Source organism: Grammomys surdaster, unplaced genomic scaffold, assembly GCF_004785775.1.
Source record: "Grammomys surdaster isolate TR1022 unplaced genomic scaffold, NIH_TR_1.0 136, whole genome shotgun sequence".
NCBI classification, from domain to species: domain Eukaryota; kingdom Metazoa; phylum Chordata; class Mammalia; order Rodentia; family Muridae; genus Grammomys; species Grammomys surdaster.
In genome coordinates this window covers 9,772,611-9,792,438 of record NW_021604594.1, presented here as the reverse complement: position 1 = coordinate 9,792,438, position 19,828 = coordinate 9,772,611, and the positions used below count along the sequence as shown (strand labels likewise).

Sequence of the window (19,828 nt, the reverse complement as noted above, 5' to 3'; positions counted from 1 at the left end):
AGGCCCCCGCGGCAGCGCGGCCGAGCTGAGGCGCGCCCCTCACCGGCTCCGCGCCGCCGGCCCGCCCGCGGCCGCCGCCCCGATGAGTTCGTACTTCGTGAACCCGCTGTACTCCAAGTACAAGGCGGCGGCCGCGGCGGCGGCGGCTGCGGCTGCGGCGGCGGCGGGCGAGGCCATCAATCCCACTTACTACGACTGTCATTTCGCGCCCGAGGTCAGCGGCCGCCACGCCGCGGCCCTGCAGCTCTATGGCAACAGCGCCGCCGGCTTCCCGCACGCGCCCCCGCAGGCGCACGCGCACCCGCACCCGTCGCCGCCGCCCGGGTGCGGCGGAGGGGGCGGCCCGGGTCCCGGGCAGGACTACTTCCACGCCGGCGCGGGCAGCCCGGCCGCTGCCTACCAGGCCGCCCCACCTCCTCCTCCGCACCCTCCGCCTCCGCCGCCGCCTCCCCCCTGCGGCGGGATTGCCTGTCACGGGGAGCCCGCGAAGTTTTACGGATACGATAACTTACAGAGACAGCCGATTTTTACGACCCAGCAAGAGGCCGAGCTGGTACAATATCCTGACTGTAAATCGTCCAGTGGTAATATTGGCGAGGACCCAGACCACTTAAATCAGAGCTCGTCTCCTTCTCAAATGTTTCCCTGGATGAGACCACAAGGTTGGGATGCGCTTTTTTTTTTCTTTTTTTTTAAGGAGGGGAGAAAGGGAGAAATCTGCTTTCATCTCACGTTCTAGCTTTAAAACTCCCCTGTCCTTTCCCTCTCCCCCTCCTTTTCCTTCTGGTGTAGCCAATGTGGCTCTTGTACATAAACTAATACAGACTTTTAAAAACTATGTAAAGATGGGGGCAGAATAATTGTGAAGACCTTATCTCTGCCTCTCTTGCCTGCACATCCTATATCTGTATCAGAATTAAAGACCACTGGGTATTTCACCTCTTAAGCCCGTTCCAGAAAACTCCAGCAGCATTCAGAGAATCAACCATTTAAAAAAAAAAAAAACGTTGATTTTCCTCCCCTTTTTGTTGTTGTTGTTGTTTTTAATCAGCAGCTCCTGGTAGACGGAGAGGAAGACAAACCTACAGTCGCTTCCAAACCCTAGAGTTGGAAAAGGAATTCCTTTTTAACCCTTATCTGACCAGGAAGAGAAGAATCGAGGTCTCCCATACTCTGGCCCTCACGGAGAGACAGGTAAAAATCTGGTTCCAGAACAGGAGGATGAAATGGAAAAAGGAGAACAACAAAGACAAGTTTCCTGCGTCCCGGCCGGAGGCAAAGGATGGAGACCCTAAAAAGGAAGTCTCGGGGCTGGAGGAAGACCGAGCAGAAGGCCCCACAAATTAGACTCTACCTTTACATTTTTACCACAGACTATTAAGACTAATGATCAGTATAAGCATATACTGGTGAACACCACCGTTTCTCCCCTCTTGTTTTTTGGAAAGGACTTTACCTGTGTTTCAAGCTACCTTAATGTCACTGCTCTTGAGGTTTCTGCGCTTTGAAAGGGATTTGGGTGTTTTTAAAGAAAATAGTTTGTAGTATCGCATAGAAGCGGTCCTTGAGCTGTCTTATAGAAGGGTAATTTGATACCGACCTTGTAGCTATATTTTTATAATGGTAATTTTTAACGTCTGAGCTGGTGGTTTGCCTCAACAACATAAACTTCCTAATGATCAGCTAGATGATTGAATATAAAATGCTTTATTAATCAAACAAGTGCACTTGAACATTTTAAGTCTTTATGGTGAGTAAATTAAAAGAAGTTTATTAATAATGTTTTTAAAATTATGCCTGCAGAATATTTACTTTATTATTTGATTAAATGTATTATTTATATTTTTCTTTCTGCTTTTGTAACGATAGTTCAGGTGTCTTCTGGCTTACTTCCAGAAGGTTTCTTTGAGCATTTTGTAAATGTCAGGGAAGAGTCTGGGCCAAATATTGGAAAAGCACATTAGCTGAAGAGTGCAATGCATTGTCCAGGCTGGTGGTTTCCTTAAACTTGGGAGAGTTGTGCCAGTGACAGGAGTTTAAGGACAATGTCAGAATCGACATTTAGTCGTGCTTCTGCAGTCCATACAAACTATGGCCATTGAATAATCTAGAGAATTAATATTAATACTTGAAAACTAATTGCAACATTTTCACTAACTATTCATTCTGGCAAGTGTCCTTGCTTTCATTTTGAACCCCGCTTGTAATCGCCTGGGATTTCTAGCTCTCTATGCTCTGTGTTTCTGCTTTTTCAAGTAGGTGCCATATTTATTGTATTCTCCCCACACTGCTCCTGTGCTCGTTCGAAGCCAGCTTTGTATGTTCATCTCAGATGCCGGTTGGTACGTCCATCCTCTGCTGTTCTTCAGGGAAGCCATGGCCTCGTCTGTTTGAAATGAGCCCTGAGTGTAAGCAGTCGCTCCAGAGCATAGCTCTCTAATAAAGAGATGTACCTCCAGAAGAGCAGAGCTGCTGTCCTTGAGCGCCGAGAACACCATCCTGGCCAGTCACAGACAAGGACCAGGGCTCACGCGTCGGCAGTGACCTAGTCAAGCCTTCTATTTGATAAGCGAGTGTGGGTTATATACTTCCCAAATTGTTGGATGGTGGTGTTGGCAGTGGTGGTATGGGGCCTCCTAGAGTAGGCTCACTATCCACACTTCTTTCATTAAATAATTCTGGCATGATACTGTGACAGCTTTGAACTTCAAAAGGATTCAAGTCAAGTCATAGGCATGATGACCCAGAGTCCAGGTTACACCACAGCTTAATTCCAAAGAGTCCCAGTTGAAGCTGGGGTTTGGCATCTATTATTAACAGGATATCCATTTCCCATTTGGGGTTGTCTGTGCAGCTGCCTTTTTATACAGGGGGTGGGGGTGGGGAAAAAAGAAGGGAAGGAAAGGAGAAATTCAAATAAATATATTTCTTACAGGGAAAAAAATAGAAACACCTTAAAGTAGACATTGAGATCTGGCTGCTTTTTCTAGTCACATTTATTTTTATGGGTGTGGTTTTTGTTTTATTGTTAATTTCCAGGCTGGTTTCTATTACATCAGTAAGAAAAATACATTTTTTAGCTTTGGACCAGGTTCACTGACACGTGTTAGTGGGCGGTTTGTCTGCTATCTTGTGGATAGCGGTAGGATTGTTACTGGCTGGGTTAAAGGCAAGTCACCACCTGGCTCTCCACCCAGGGAAGAGGCCATGGCTGTGACATTTGTCAACCTAAGCCCGGAAAGACGATTTAAGTCAGGAGTGGCCAAGGCTTAAACATTTGTACAGAGCAGACAGCTGCAGAGGCCAATGTTGGACTTGGGGATGTTTTGCTCTTCTGTACTGCCTGAGCCAATCGCTCTCCACGTTAGCAGCGAGCAAGGCCACCTCAGGCTGAGAGCCCAGCTGGGAAACAGCCTTAGGTGTAAACTACCTGAAGATCAGCACTGGCTAAACTCCAACTGCTTTTGATTTAAGGAACTCTTTATACTTTGCTATCTCTGGGGCTGGAGAGGGCTCAGCAGTTAGGAGCACCGGCTGCTCTTGCAGAGGACCAAGGTTCCAGTTCCCAGCATCCATGAGATGACCCACAGCCGTGCATTATTCCAGTTCCAGGAAGTGGTACACTTACATGCATGTTGCCAAAACATTTCTACACACAGAATAAAAATCAATAGATTTAAAAATAGTTATCTCCCACTCAAGAATGCTCTCCCAAATATCAAACTATAAATTTTGGCAAGCTTCAATTAGGAAAAGGACCTACTAAGTGAATGAGTGGGAATAGAAGTCAAGGATAGAAAAGATAAAAACGCCACATCTTTGACATTCTGACAGACTATACAGCTCTGAAAATGCAACTTTATTTTGGGCCACATTGGCCCAAAGATTATAGATAATCATAGATTCACCCATACAGAAAATATTGATGATATATGTAAAAATGAATGCTGCTTTCTGCAGCTACCAAAAATCATCGGTTTCCAAATAAAGACCTTGAGGAGTTACCCTCCCCCTCCTCTCTTCCTCTCACCAAGGTTGGCCCCCACCCTCCTTGATGGTGTCTCAGTAGAGAGGGACTGGCTGGGAAGCAAGCACGATGCTTTTCTGATTGGTTCAGATCTGTAAACTGTGAAGCACCGCAGCAAGGAAAGAATTTTTTTTCTGCATAAATTTACATAAACCTTCAGAGACCTGGTAAAACCAGGTGGAGCCTTTCTATCCTGAAAGGAGACCTAAGGAGATCTGTAATTCCAGAAAAATCAAGAGCCCCTCAATGTGAACACTGGCTAAAAGAGAAAAGCCTTCTGAGTGACTAGACAACACCAGAGCCAGAAAGACAAAGAGAGGGTGTGGTTCTTACTCTTTATAGAGAAAAGTCAGTTCAAGGATACCATTTTTCTGAGTGGTGTTGCTTGCCTCTGCACAGCAGACAAACAGAACAACATGGCTGCCTCTCTGTGCGTCTCTTCCCATCCCTCACTTCCCCAGACTGAAAAGGCAAGCCATAAGCTCTGCTTTTATTTGAATATAGGGCAGATGATACAGAGGCAAATTGAGATTAGTTTTTAGAATGTTTTAGAATTGAACAATCTCTTTACCCACTTCCATGTGTACAGACCAGGGAATAAACACCAGCTTGCCCATTTACGTGTGTAATAACACATTGTTTAATTCACTGCATAAGAATTCACATCCAGCGTCTGTCCTCCATCTTTGGTGTTTTCTGAATCCTTGGGTGTCTAGACGTGGAAAGGGGAAGAGGAAAAAGAAAATATTTTAATGGACCAGCAAAATTAGGGCCCACTGGCCTTTTCAAGAATTAAGAATTTTCCTGACAGATGGTGGCAGAAACCCTTTAATTAAAATTATCCAAGGTCACCAGAACTTTCTCTTGGGATACAAAAGGCCTGCACAAAAGGATGCTATGCATTTCCAACTTAAGTTCATTCTCACTAGTAACTTACAGGGTAAGAAGATGTTTCTGGCAGAGAGCTTCAACCTCTCATGCAGATACCTAATAGCCAGTTCTGAAAAGACTGAGCAGGGTGGCGGCCCCTGGCAGGTAGGCAGTGGTTCGCAGTGCCCATGAGAGGAACCTGCAATAGCATTGACTTTCAGGTGGAGCTCACCAGAGAGCTTCTCAGTGACAACAATACAAAGGTGATATGACTCCAACCTTTGAGGAATTTTTTTTCCCTAGATTGTTTTTTTCAAGAACAGATAAAGCACCTTTTCTTCCTAGAGCTGCATTGAACGTTTTTCAATGGCCAAACATGGGGGTAAGGGCCTGAAATTATTGAAGGAAGAGCACAGAAGACTAGTATTAACTTCCCCAATAAGCAAGAATTGATCTTAGGACCTAAAGTGAGGGATTTGGGGGGTGTTCGTTTCTGTGGCAATAGATTAAAAGCTCAGTCGTGGGTGCTCAAAATGGTATTTCAGAGAGGTAGACAAGGATCCCAAACCATCCACATGTGTGTAATGGCCTTTGGGATGGGTGGATGCTCCCCCACCACAGAAACGTGCAGGAGACAGGAGGGACCCTAATTTAGGTTGGAGCCAAGTGGAAAATGAATGTGCTCTCTTTGCCTGTGCCAAGATAAGTGGCTTTCTTGAAATGAGCAGGTAAAAACTGGGAGTGCCTGGTTTTCCTTCTGGACAAGTGTTTTTGTGAGGGAGAGGAAGAGAGTAGCCAAGTGACCAACGTGGGGGGGGGGGAGTGGGACTGGGGGAGGCGCTGTGGTGTGACATCCCCGGAGCAGGAGCAATGCTTGCCTTCATTTTCCTCCCACATGGTGGCCAATTGCACAGACATTTTGAGCCAAACAAAAACAAAAATACCCAGTAATTCCTAGAAAAGGTGTATGTGTTTGGTGTGTGTGTGTGTGTGTGTGTGTGTGTGTGTGTGAGAGAGAGAGAGAGAGAGAGAGAGAGAGAGAGAACACACAGAGAGAGAGAGAACACAGACACACAGAGAGCGAGAAAGAACTAACAGAGAGAGAGAGAGAGAGAGAGAGAGAACAGAGAGAGGAAAGAGAGAGGAAAGAGATTCCGAAGGGAAAGAAAAAGGAAAGAAGAAAGATAAAAAGAGGAGGGGTAGTAAGGAGAGAGAGGAGAGAAAGAGAAGAGGAAAAACATGGCGCTCGCGAGCTGTATGTGCAAAATCCGCAAGGAATTGCAGTAAATTCCTTTTTGTTTGAAGAAAATTTACAACTTGGTAATAGACCTTTTTATGACCTATTTGCGGTCGTCATTGGCTGCGGCTGGTCATGTGCAGGCGCCGCTCGCCTTCACGGCCTTTTTCCTGATTTCCCAGGCGAATTTGCCCCCGCATTCTGCTTTCCCAGAGCCTCACCCCCTCTTTTTCTAACCTTTGTCTCTGCAGAGGTGGGCTCTAGTCAGCGGCTGCGGGATCGCGTGGTCCGCAGCGGCCTGGGCTCCCGCCGCGACTCCAAGGCAGCTCGCCCCCGGTCGCGGTTGCCGACGCCTCTGCAGCCGGCGGGGAGCCCGGAAGGAGCCCCGGGCGCCGAGCCACCCGCCGCGGCTCACACTCCTGAGGGGAGCCGACCGCCTGCGTCGCCAGGGCGACCCCGGCCGCGCGCTTCCCACCCGATCCCTTCAGGAACATGAGCCCAAACCTGCCGCCGAGGGTGAGCGCAGCCCGGCAGCGCCGGAGGGATTCCAGCCGCCGCCCGGGCCGACCGCCCGCAGCTCCGCACCCTCCGGGTAAGAGCTACCCTGCTGGCGCTGGAGCTGCCCGCGCCACCGCCTCGGGCAATGGGTGCCACTTCCCCAGCTCCCTGCATTATCCAAGAACCTCAGGATCGTTCTCTGTATGTCCTTTGGGACTCGAGGTAGGGTCCCGCTAGGCTCAAAAGTGCCTAGGGGACTCCTTCGTTCCCCACCCCACCCCCAGAGATCCCTTGACTTGGAAACCCGCAGATCCCGAACCCCCCTCCCCCAATCCGCCCTGGGAAGAATGTGCAAATGGTTTCTGGACTCCTCAGCTTGGCTGGGGGGGGGGGGGGGGGGGTCAGTAAAGGTTTCGTATAGTATAGAATGCTGTGTTTCTGTGGTTTGATGGTGGTCAGAGCTACCCTAGGTTAACAGGTGTTTTTCGAGGGTTGGGTCGTAGGTGGGGGGTGGGGCGGCTTTGGTGTATTCAGGATGTCTTTCATGGGTGAGGCCAATTTTTAGGATCTATAGTTTATTGGGCCTTGTGTATAAAGACGCTTTAGTTATTTTAAAACGTTTCTCTAATTCTTAAGGGGAAACTGGTAATAACCCAAGCTAGGTTCCTCCTGAATCCGATAATGTGTCAGGTGAATCTGGACTATTTTATGTCACGAAATGGATGTTTGCTATGGGAAATAATGTCAGAAAATCTGGCACAGGTTTTAGGATAAACCCAATAGATATTTGAGAAATGCAAGGCATTTAGACGTTCAAGCATCGCGTGTGTTTCTCATTTGTCAGAGTAATGAAAGAGTAGATATTTTTGCTTTCCAAATGCGTTGTGGGTTTTTTTTTTTCATTTTCCAATAATCACCATACTGCAATGTTCTCCCTACTTCGAAACTACTGAACCAAAATACACAGGAAAAAAGAAAATCTTTGCAGAACATAATGTTGTTTTACTCCTCAAAATTTTGGATGGTATTTGACGATGCATTTTGAAATCCCTATTTCCTGTTCCTTCATGAACACATAGGGAAACATTGAAACCTTAGACAATCTGCCGCATTGCGGATGAGACCGCACATGGTGGTGTGTTATAGTCCCTAACGTGCCTATCGACAAATCCTTATTGTTTGCCCAAATATTCCAGTATAACAGTGTTGGCTGTAAAAATATTTGTGAACAATAAGTGGTATATTTATAGAAAGGTGTTTTTTAGTAATTAAGGATGGAATCACTCTCATTTCAAAATGGAGGACCAGTTGATGTCTGCAGAATTGTCCTGGGTCAGTAACTCTGAGGGCTCACTGTCTCTGGAGTGGGTTTTTGTTTTTCATTTTATTTTTATTCAGAGTGTCTGTATCTTGTAAGCAGTTCCCTATTACACAGTGACAACACTGAGATCATCCTCTGATGGTGAGAGGAAGCATTCCCTTTGAGAAGCAAGCTCCTTGACTGGGTTCGTAGGCCCTGCAGCTAGCTAGCTCCGTTGAAGTTGGGTGGGGCTCAAGGACTTGATGGTCTGAGACAGTGTGGGGCTGGAGGTAGACTTGGAGTTCTGAGGCTGGGTGGGATTGGGGTGGGCTTGGTGCTCTGCTGGCCAAGTTGTAGGTTTGGGGTTTCAGCTGCTTTTCCCTGGATTTGGTGGCCCAGCCTGCTTCAGTGACAAACATGGTTCTGATTACACAGGGGAAGGTAATGTCATGTGCAGACATGGAGGATCGAGGGTATCTCTGTAAACCTCGTGGTGATATTAAAAGCTTATTGGAAAGAAATGGTTGGTTGCAACTTGAGAAATAAATGTTTGGGAAGTCGCACATTTTCTCTACAAGGAAAGGCTAAGAGGCTGGGCACCGCCATTAACTGCCTTCATTGTCTCTGTGAACCTAACAACAACAACAAAATAAATAAATAAATAAAATAAGAAAGGAAATGAAGAGAAAAAACCCCGAAATTTAAAGGTTGTTCGGAGCCTAAGAGCTCACAGAGGTTTGTGGGCGAAACTCCCAGCGTCCTGAGTCCAAACCTCTATTTATAGACTGGGGAGCCAATGTCCTGGCCTTGGTTTCTTCTTGTGTGGACACAGGAGCTGGGAGTGCAGTCTCTGAAAAGGCTAGGAAAAAAAAGAGAAGTTCGCTCTTACAAACGCAGCCAAGAAACCTGGCTGAAAATCAACTGTCTTTTTCCTATCAGATCTTTCTACTAATACATATATTTTGCCAGAATTCTGTTCTCTGAGCCCAAGAGGCAGAGGAAACCGGAACAAAGACAGTATTTCACCCTGGGCTGGCAGGCAGCTGTTAGAGGTGTTTACGGCCTTGTCGCAGTGCGGCAGGCCAGTGAGGGTATGCGGGGGCACAGGAAGCTGTGGAGAAGCAACCAAGAACTCGGAATTCCGATTTAAGTCCAATTTAGGTGCACTTTTTCGGAAATGATAAAAATAGATACCATTGTTTCAAAGGAAAGTATCTCCTAGACTTGATAGCTTTGCAAAACTAAAAGCGAAATTATGCTCTCTAAATCCCAGGGTGGTGTTCCCCCTCTACATTAACAGATGACAGGGGGAAGCTGCACCCCATATGTGAAAATTCTGATCCGAAGACAACACTGAGTGTCCATGAGCAACATGGGAATTTTGTTGATTTGACGGAACCAGACTAGCAAACTAGAAAGATCGATTGAGGCATTAATTCAGATTTTCCTGCAAAAGAAAACTAGGTTTCCTGCTTTTTTTTTTTTAAGATAGGATTTTCGAGTCCCTCCACAGCCAGGTGCTGGAGTAGCGCCCGCGGTGGAGCCCAGGGCACTGTGCTTGAGGCGGGCATTGCTCAGAGCCTCCGCAGTGCGGGGCTGTGCACGCCCAGCGCATGTGCAGAGAAATAGCCCAGCCCAGGGATTGACCCAGCACTGCACGGACTGGGGGAGGGAGCGATAAGAGGAGATAACCAGACCCATTACCCCTTCCTTAGGATTTGCTGTTCATCGTTTCTTCCAGCTTTTCATGTAAAGATAGCCACTAATTTACCCTTAACTACAATTACTTTCAATCTTAGACTTAAACCACCCCACCCTAATGTGTTTGTACATTAGAAATAGGTTGCAAATATGAGCTAGTAGTGAGTAGATTTTTTTTTCTTTTCCAAGTGTACACACACACACACACACACACACGACCCTCAGACACACACAAACATTTTTTTTTTCAGGCTGCACTGCCTGCTCTTGGAAAAGGCCTCTCTTCCTGGCGCCTGTTCAAACTGACAAACTTCAGGACAACTGTTCTCGGATCTTATTACGTACACCAGCACAGCACGTCCTAAGGCTCAGACTCAGCAGAGAGCAATCAAATAAATAAATAAGTAAATAAATACATGAACAAACGAGGGATTTTCCTCCTGCCTCGCCTAATCAATGAGGGATGCTCGCTTCTGGGTCACAAGCTTGTTGTCTGAGCTGGGGGTAGGGCGGTGAGAGGTAGCCTCAAGGACTTTTGACTCCTTTTTGCCTCTCCAGTGGGCGTGGCAGAACCAACTTCTGATGCCCCAGGAAGGAAGTGCCAGGTCTTGGTTTTCTAGGGCTGGTGGTGTCCCTTTTTGGCTGTCTGGAGCTTTGTCCAGGAGGAGGCGCTGTAGGACAAGCGTCTCGCTGCTTCGCCGATGCTGCAGATGCCCTGGGTGGGAGGGGAATGGGAGGACACAAGAGCCACCTCTTCCTCTGCCCCGCCTTCCATCTCTGCTCGCTCAACGTGCATGACATCAGACAAGGGTGAATGGTGTGGTCACTTATCCGCTAGTTGCCCTCAATAGAGGCATCTCTGAGGTCCTTGGAGCCAGAAAACTGATTCTGGGGTGAAAGGCCACCTTGTTTCCCTCGCCAACCCAGAGGGGGCGTTATTTCCTCACTCTGTTCTCTAGGAGCAGGCAACCAGATTTTGTGGTAGAATAAGCTGTGGCTAAACCACAGGACCCCAGTGAGAAGCAGCACCCCATGAACAGCTTCAGTTTCTGCCTTTTACTTGTCCCAAGTTCCCAGTACCCAGAACAGGAGGCTTGGGAGAGCACAATATGGGTGGAACCCCTTTCTAGCAAGGCAACTGACCTCCTCCTGCCTATTTAGAACAGGGCCTGGGCCTGACTCTCTAAAAGTCTGAGGAAATCCCACCCCACACTCCGCAGCTTGAGAATCAGGCAGATGTGGATTTCTGTCCCCAACACCACTGCCCCACCACTGAGCTCATTGCAGGCCTACTGTGTGCTTCTCTAGCTGGTCTCGGTTCGAAAGTGACATGACCTCCATTCACCCAGCCTCACGGATCCTCTGTTGTCCCCTAGCAATGTCCCCCTCTTCATTAATTTAGGGCAATGATTCTCAGAAAAAGTCCTTGTGAGCCCAAATGTTTGAATAAATGAGGTTTCTAGCCGGGCAGTGGTGGCGCACGCCTTTAATCCCAGCACTTGGGAGGCAGAGGCAGGCGGATTTCTGAGTTCGAGGCCAGCCTGGTCTACAGAGTGAGTTCCAGGACAGCCAGGGCTATACAGAGAAACCCTGTCTCGAAAAACCAAAAAAAAAAAAAAAAAAAAGAGGTTTCTAGGTTCCACCCCAAACACCCTGAATTCCTTCGTCAAGAAGCAGTGCCCAGGCATCCTGAAAACACTCTCCCCAAGGCAATGAGGGTATATGTACTTAGGCTGGACAGCCATGAGTTAAGGGTGTCTCCTGCTTAGCTCTTTATTTTCCTGATCCTGAGTTCCTTCTCTGTCTACACTGGACATACCCAGAGCCCCTGGAGCTACAATCATGACTACCTGTTTTGTTTCAAAGTTAGCACACTATAGGTGAGTAATTTCTTCCATTTTATGGATGGAATTACAGGGTCTATGTGTTCCTCACATTGAGTTTGGAAAGCTCAAAGCAGGTTCTAAGCTAAGTTCAGGCTTAATTGGTATCAAACCCATACCCTATACATGTTTGCTGTTTGACCTTAGGTGAGCAGAACAGTATCTTTGAGCTTGTTTCCTCCTTTGAAAGTAGGAATAGTAAGAGAATCATCAAGGGTTCCTGTGAGGATCTTACCTTTTAAAGACAAGATGTCATTGTGTTACCAGACTGGCCTCCAGTTTATGCCAATCCTTCTGCTCCAGTCCCCAGGGTACCATGGGATGTAAGCCCACCACACATGTCTTGATTTTTACTTCCATGTTACTTTTGTATTGAGCACAATACTAGTGGAGTTGAGTGTACTTATTAGTTAAGTACTTAAAACAGTGCTTTGGCACATAAAAATTTAACACATGGTCCTTAATAGTATTGGCTCTGCTTTCTCATAAGTAAGACCTTGGCTTTTACAGGCAAAAGAGACTAGTTGGCTTACTCACTAAATCCTTGAGTTCTATGGAGGATACAAGAGACCTGAACTGGAAATGATGGATCATGCCTATAGTCCCAGAACTAAGGAAGCTGCATCAAAAGAATCAACATTTGAATTTGAGGCCAGCCTGGGCTTTATATGGAGTTCAAACCCAGCCTAGACTGCTTAGCAAGTCTCCATCCTAATGAGACAAAGTAATAAGATAAAATAAGTCTTGGTCAGGTCTCATCAGCAATGGCCTCTCAGAGCCCGGTGTCTACTACCTACACACATCAGGGTTCCACTCAGGAGGACTCCTTAACAGGTGGCCTTGCACTCCAGTAGGTGTAGTTTGTCTCTCTTGAGCTCACTGTCAGGTCTCCCAGTCCTTTCCAACATCACTCTGTTGTCCTGTAAGCCACATGCCCCCAGAGGATCATTCTTTCACACTTCCAGGGCATCCTAGTCTCATGAAATGTGAATGGGACAGGAGTAAGAAAGCAAAAAGTCGGGCCCCTCTCCCTAGCTTAATCTACCTGCACCCTAGGATTTAGGCATCATGGCTTTGACTAAACCCAAGACCCAGCTTGGGCAAGAGTAATGACAAAGTGTGCTTTTGGAAGGACTTATCCTTCAGGTCTTCAAAGGCTCTTCCATTTCTTTGAAAGAAACAAACAATAATTTAGAGACAGGACCCTGTTGGAAAGCTCCAACTTGTCACAAACTGTCAATTCTCCTGATTCAGCCTCCCAAATGTAGGTGTGTGCCTCTGCCCTTGGTTGAAATTCTTCTCTTTTATGAAAAATTTCATAAACACCACTTCAGGCTGTAACCCACACGTATGTGTACACTCCCTGAGACCAGGTTTTCAGCTCTTTCGTTCTGGCCTCCACCACCATTTTCCAAGCTACTCTTGACTACACCAAGCGTCTGAGTCAGATTATCCTGAAAACGTACAGCATTTCTTCTCCCTCCAGTTTGTGCCTTGTAAAGTTAAGTCTACAGCCTAGGGGAGCAACAGGCCATCCAGTTCCTATGCCATTGAGCCCAGATCTCTGTAGCACTTAAATACTCTTCTTGGAACCACAGAAGCCTATTTCTAGCCTCTGACCCCAAGTCAGACATCCTGCCTCCAGGCCCTTATCTAAGATGAAAGGTTCCTACTGAGAGCTTTTTCCTTTAGGATCTTCCTTTCCTTATAGAGGACTTAAAGGAGTAAGTAGCTCCATTGAGAGGAACTTCAGTAGTGTAGTGCCAGGAGGACAAAATCACATTTCTCCATTGTTTGGGAATCCCTGTTCAGTTCTCTGTCTCTAACCCTAGCCTGTGTCCTTAAGCACAAGTCCTGGGCAGACTCCTTGTACAATGTGTCTCTGGCTCAAGGATTCAACCAAGGCTTCATCATACCTGTCCCTACTTGTTGTGCAAACATTTAGCTTGAGAGCTCAACTTCCTCTCTAGGCAACAGGTCTCTTACTGACCCAACATTAGGATGTGTTTCCTTAGGGTAGACTGATGGTTGACCTGCACTGAACCTGAAATACCTGATGCTGTCTTCTTGGACCCCTTCTGTCTCTCTTTCCTGAGAACATCTGGGTTGAGGAAGTCTTACAGGGGACCTTATATCATGGAAGGCCACTGGGAAGAAATTCTCAGGATTGGCTCTAGCTAAGCGAGAAGAGGCCATACCCAGGTCCTAGATAACTAGGAAACTAATTTCTTATAGGTTTTTCTTTTCTTTTTTTTTTCTTATTCTTTTTTTTTCTTTTTCCTTTTTTGGTGCTGGCCATTATTGTTGTTGTTTTGTTTGTTTGTTTGTTTGTTTTTGTTGGTTTGTCTTGTCTTGTTTTGTTTTATTTTTGAGACAGGGCTTCTCTTTGCAGCCCTGGCTGTCCTGGAACTCACCAGGCTGCCCTTGAACTCACAAGAGGTTCACCTGCCTCTGCCTCCCAAATGCTGGGATTAAAGGCGTGCACCACCACTGCCCGGCTTCTCTACAGATTTTACAGGAGAGGCCAACCTTTTTTTCTTCCTTCCTTGTCAACTGGAACAGCTACCAACATTCAAAGTCCTTGGGAGACAGAATGTTGGCTGGGCCTCAGACTTTGGGCACTTGCCTGGCATTCCCAAGTTCCTACTAGGAATTGCAATTGCAGGGGGTGGGGTGGAGAGGCCCTGAGGAACCTGAAACACACTAGTACAGAAGGCCTCTGCTTTTCCCACTGACTCTCAAATTCTCTCTGCCAGATCCCTATTCTCTCTCTCTCTCATTCACAAAACCTAGGGCACTAGAGGTGTGATGCAATAAGAGGGGTGGTTGGAGGAAGATACATAATTGCTTCTTAATCATTTTGCCTTTGTGCTCTCAGATCAGAAAACAAAGATATCTGCCTCAATGTATTCCTTCCTTCCCATCCCCCACCCAACCCGTTTTCTCACACCTGACCTCATTTCCTGTCATTCCCTTAAATACCCAGAGTAGGCTGCATCTTCCTGTGGATCCTACAGTCAGGTTTGCAAGCATGTCTCAGACATCTTTCTTCATCACTTCTCATCTATAAAATGGAACTACGGATCCCCAAGTACGTACCGGGCACTGTTAGCCCTCCACCAGCTCTCAAAGCTTGTTTTGAACTGAGCTCTCGCCTCCTTACAAAGGACTCATCACAGTGGCTTGGAAATTCAACTACTCTTTGATTCATCTTATCCTTAAAATTAAAACTTTTCTCAATGCCCTGGCGTTCATTATCTCTTTCAGGTGATGAGCAAGGAGTCATTTCAGAGTTGCTCACCTAGTGCTATCAAACATCAGTGTTTGAAGGATTATCTCTTACTTTAAGAATATGCCACCGATTGTTAAAAAAAAATAAAAACAAAACCAAACCCACAAAAGTTTTTCTACATGGCTGATGGGATTTTTTTTTTAAAGGGTCAGGGGGAATAAATGGTTGCCCTCATGCCTGGACTAACAACCCCTTGTTTTCTGGCTAATGAGAGTCAAATCAGGAAGTGGGTTTGCAAATGCACATATAATGGCTGGAAATTAGCATGCAAAAAAGAATCTCTCTTCTGGGCTGTGTAGGGTTTCCTGATAGGAATTGTTGTAAGTGCATTTGATTTATAAATCAAATGTGTGTGTGTGTGTGTGTGTGTGTGTGTGTGTGTGTGCTTTACAAATATGTGCAGCACATCCATTATTTTATTAGAGTAGTAAAAAAAAAATCACACATTTTCACAAGGTTTGTGGCACCTCTGTAGGGCTACTGAAGGGTGATGGGGGCCAATTCTCTTCTTACTTGTGCCTCTTCTTGGGAGGCGTGGGGGACTTCCTGCTATCCCACACTCCTGCCTCATATCTCCCGCAAGCAGAGGCAGCCACATTCTCGGTGTGGAGTGTCCAGCCCTTTTCCTGGATTGCTCAGCAGGATAGACAGAGATAGTCCTACACTTCTTTCTTTCTTAGTTTCTCCCTATGATGGGGGCCAGCAGTGGGGAGGAGTTACTGAGGAGCCCACTCAGATGTGGGCCTTCAGGGACCCTTGAGCCCTGCGCTAAATGACTTGGGCACACAGTGGGATTGTGCACATCTGACTTCCTGGGCTCAGGTTCTTTAAAAGCCTCTTGTGCTTCCTCACACCCGGGCCCTTCACACCAGGGCTGTTTTATTGTTTTATAACCTTCTTTAGAGCCTTACTTGCCAGAGTCCGGTGGGGGCTGTTCTCCACTTTCTCACTTCACCAAACCCCAAGTCTTGCTGTTTTAAGCAGTTTGGTCACTTGCAAAGACTTCTCTTTCAGATCTCAGCAAATTATAAAAACCTCTAGGCATGTGGCAGTCTTCCACTTTCACCAAGCCCCATCCACAACAATACAGAAGACACTAAGTGTTAATCCCAGCTGCCTCCCCACCCCCAAGGCCACCCAGCCTCTCTCCTAACCACTTTTCTCTACTGAATCAAGCAAAATCTCAAATAATTTCCAACTTTTGTGATAAGCAAGTAAGAAGTGGCCTTTGTCTTTCCTGCTTACCACATCAAATGCTAGAAAATGATTGAAATAAAGGAGTTGATGGTACTCACAGCGAATGCAGCCAAAGAGTCATAAGACATGCCCACCAACCAGCCTTTTCCAAATAGCACTATCCCCCAATTTAACCAGCGTTCTCTGAAAAGATGCAAGTTGAAAAGCCCGGGGTATTGATATGAATATGACCTCTCTTGCATTCTGGATATTTGGAACTATTTAAATCCGAGGGAACAGTTGCAGTGAACCTTTATTTAGTGAATAAAAGTTTAAAGCCAAAGGTTATTTATGGTTCTGCAGAGAAGGGACCTGAGTGGCTATTTACAAGCACGTGATTCCAATAAACTTTGTTTTATGGCTTGAGAGTTGACAAGCCAAAATATAATTCCCACCATAAATTAGGTTAAGAGCATACAAGTGCAGATGCTTGGTGCCTGTAGCAGCAATAGGCAAGTGAGAGGCTCCAGCCAGCGCCGGGCTCAGGAGACAGCTCTACTCTAAGCTACCCTACCCACTAGAAAAGAAAAACAGTAAGTCACTTATTACTTTGTCCACAATAACTCTAGAGTTGTGGGGCAGGGGGTCGAGCCCAGCCTTCTCTGCTTGAGGAAAGCCTATCTAACGAAGTTAATTTTAATTTTAGCCTAAACCTAACTTAATAAATAGAATGGGGATCTTGGCGTTTCCCTCTCCTTTGTATACCTGGAAAGTTGGGAAAGAAATGAAAGCTTCTACCCCCCAAAGCAGGACTTACACTCTCCACTCAGCAGTGGAACAACTACTTTAAAAGTAGAAGAAAGCAATGATGGTGGGGGTGGGGAGGGAGAAGTGTGGAGATGAGTCACCTCTGAGATAGCTTAGAGCGGTTCCCCCCCTTTCTGTTCCTAGAGGACTAAAAACTTGAAGATGGACACTAGCGCCTGGGGAACCACTGTTCTGTTTGATCGGTCTGTAGGCTCTCCTGCAGGTATGTTTAACAAATTAGTGTCAAACCGATAGAATTAGATCATATTTTAGACCATTTCTGTAAGATCTAGATCATTTACCTTTAAATGCTTCAATTTTCCTTTCTGGATATCTTTTGGGTTCTCATTTCCCCCTCGGAAGGAAATGACTGTTTTGAATTGGAGACATGGAAAAGTATGTCCCTGCCGTGCCTGCCCCTTCTTTGAGTAGAATGCAGGTTTGGACGCTGAGGTGGAATTCGAAACCAACCTGAAACTGGAAAAGGAGGGTTGAACTGTTCCCAGAGGGAGCAGAATTGGGGTCCGGACAAATAGGAGGTCTGCAGGCTCTCCAGTGGATCCGCACCCACCAGCCTGCGGCAGAAGGAAATGCACAAAGGCCTATTTTCTGACTTCCCATTTTCCCCCTGGGGAAACCCTGCCTCAGGCTGACTGAGTCAGGCTGTAAAACCCGTAGGGCTTTGCTCAAGGGTGCGTGAAGTAGAGGAGGTGACCAGGACACACTCTAATACCCCTTAGGAGTAGTCTTTGAGGTTGCTATCGGAGAAGAATTTAGCGCAGTTCCCGAAGGCAGTCACCAGAAGCAAGGAATCTAGGTATTGGAGTGTCTGGGCCTTGTCACTTTCTGTATGTCGTCTATGTCTGCTTTATTGTCCTGTGAGATTTGAGTGACCCCATTCTCATTGCAACAGGTTTCCGAGCATCAAGGAGAACCAGGGAGAAACACTGTAAGTACCTTCCCTTTTCTTCCGAGTAAGAGCAGTGCTAACGCTGGGAGGTGGTGGGGGAAGGTGGTAGCGGAGATGGGAGGGTTACAGAGTGGCGCTGCCTCCCCAGGCCAAAACGGACTCGCTTGGGGAGGGCTGGAAGCTCCAGGCTGACCCTTTAGGAAGTATTTCTGGGGCCTAGTTCACAGTCACCTGCACAAGTAAACGCACCGCAGGGGATCGCCCTTGTCTTCCCGACCTCCCTGGACCTCCTTGCAGGCCTTTGCCAGGCGTCTCTGGCTCGCACAGGTGCAGCGGACTTGCAGCTAATTAGCAGCCCACCCTATCAACGAACTGCGGGCGGGCCAGCATCCACAACTGCTAGGATTGACCCAATCAACACCAAGGCAACGGGGTCCCCCTCTACAATCCAACCATTATTATCTCTGCCCAGTCTACCTCAGCCTTCCCTTGCTGTATATATGTCTTAATTTTAAAATTGATTTATTACAAACAGAAACAAACATATAACCTTTGATGGCTTTGGGTGTATTGGATTGCCCTGCTTCCAGGAAGGGCTACAACTACTAAGCCTATGTGGACATTCCTCTCCTGTCCCTTTCTGGGTCCTAGCTTCACTGGTCTGAGTCCTAGCTTTGGGATACCGGGTGAACGAGAAGAGTACTTTCTCTTTCACCTCTGTTTCTCCTTAGCTGCAGTTGAAGAATTTCTACCCCAGAGTCCAATGGAATTGGGTAGGATCAGAGGCAGGGACTCCAGTTCTTTTGCTCTGAAGTGTGAAGCTGAGAATGCAGACCGGCATCTTCTGGATGTCATTAGAGGGGTTGGCACTAGAAGGAGAGCCAAGGAGATAGTAGGGGCTTGTCACTCACTGCAAACCCCAGGTAGTTTAATTTTATGGAAGAGTAGATTGATAAGGGCCACAGGGACCAGGCATCCTCCTTCTCTTGTGAGATGTGTTCCTCTCCTGGTCAGATAAGCTGAGACTGGGCTCAGGGCCAGGTTTTTTTTTTTTTTTTTGCTGGGCCCCTGGTGAGGCTGAGCTCCCAGGCGAAGTGGAAACCTTCTTCGCAGCTTGTAGTTCTTTCTATGAAGCAGGCCTGCACATAGTCAACCAGACTCCGTGGATGAAAAAGCTGGACTCCCCAGACTTTCTCTGGTCTTGCCCCCGCCCCATTCTTGGCACCCTTGGCTGTGAGTGCTTATCTCTGCCGAGGCTACTTGCTTGCATACTCGAATCTGGCGCCTTGTAGCTGCACACAGCACAAAAAGCCGGAGAGATCAAACGCATTTGTTGGGCAGTTGAGAGGGAGGTGAATATTTAACGCTTTTGTTCATCAATAACTTGTTGGCTTTGACCTGTCTGATCAAGTCGAGCAATAAGGTGAAATGCAGGTCACAATGTCTAACAAATATGAAAATGTGTGTACTCATCTTGGTCCCCACTCAACCCTTCGGACTTCCTCAATGTGTCTGGATAAAGCTGAGGTAGGCCCAGTGTCCCCAGGAAGGCCTGTCCATGGGTCTGTTGGTGAAAGAGTTGGCAGTAGGAGAAACTGGGGAGAGTCTTTAAACAAATGGATTTTAACTCTCTTTTGACTTGACACCCGGGGAATCCCTTCAAAGTAGTGGAAGTGAAATGGTAAGAGGGTGTGGAAAAGCAAAGTACAGAGTAAAAGCGAGCACCCAGTTTTGACAAATATGATGGGGGGGTCTTCCTGCTCCACCCCATCAAAATCAAGGCGTGGGGCTTGAAAGTGATTTTTGAATTATAGGGGAAGGGATCAAAACAATACTTAGAAATGTGGACATCTTCAATCTGTTATCAGACATCCAAAAGCTTGGCCCAGGCCAGGGCATCCCTCTGCCCCTGAAATCAGCCCAGCCCCAGAGTGCATCTGGGCTCTAGATGCCCTGAATTGAGGGGCAAGCCCAGGACAGCGGAGGCGCTGGGGCGGCGAAATTCGTGAACTTTTGTACTCTTCTGTGCTGCTGTCGGCAAAGCAAAAATAATGAAACTTTGTGATATGTTTGTAAATGATTTCGAATGACCCCTCGCCCTGCCCTTCACCATTAGCTCGACAGTCT

General features: G+C 46.9%; 2 protein-coding genes across 3 annotated transcripts in view; both read left to right on the top strand.

The window, feature by feature from the left end:
• The first annotated feature begins 21 nt into the window (after window positions 1–21).
• On the top strand, window positions 22–2,463 carry Hoxd8 (homeobox D8). Of its 2 annotated transcripts, none has more exons than XM_028763003.1 (2): window positions 22–662; window positions 1,055–2,463. In XM_028763003.1, the coding sequence occupies exons 1-2, from the start codon at window positions 83–85 to the stop codon at window positions 1,345–1,347; spliced, it is 873 nt and encodes a 290-aa protein (XP_028618836.1). In that variant the 5' UTR covers window positions 22–82; the 3' UTR covers window positions 1,348–2,463. The 2 variants fall into 2 exon arrangements, with proteins under 2 accessions (XP_028618836.1, XP_028618835.1); XM_028763002.1 differs by having other exon boundaries at window positions 1,052–2,463.
• Window positions 2,464–6,394: 3,931 nt separating this feature from the next.
• Hoxd3 (homeobox D3) overlaps window positions 6,395–19,828 on the top strand; it is a 35,976-nt gene continuing 22,542 nt past the window's right edge. Inside the window, exon 1 of the mRNA XM_028762968.1 lies at window positions 6,395–6,726. The gene's annotated coding sequence lies outside the window, so the exon portion shown is untranslated. The remainder of the gene's footprint in view (window positions 6,727–19,828) is intronic.

What these genes read in the sequence shown, in the direction of transcription:
- Hoxd8 (XM_028763002.1), top strand. Translation starts at nt 83, where the DNA reads ATGAGTTCGTACTTCGTGAACCCGCTGTACTCCAAGTACAAGGCGGCG. An exon ending in TCCCTGGATGAGACCACAAG is followed by an intron (nt 663 to 1,051) that starts GTTGGGATGCGC and finishes GTTTTTAATCAG; the next exon opens with CAGCTCCTGGTAGACGGAGA.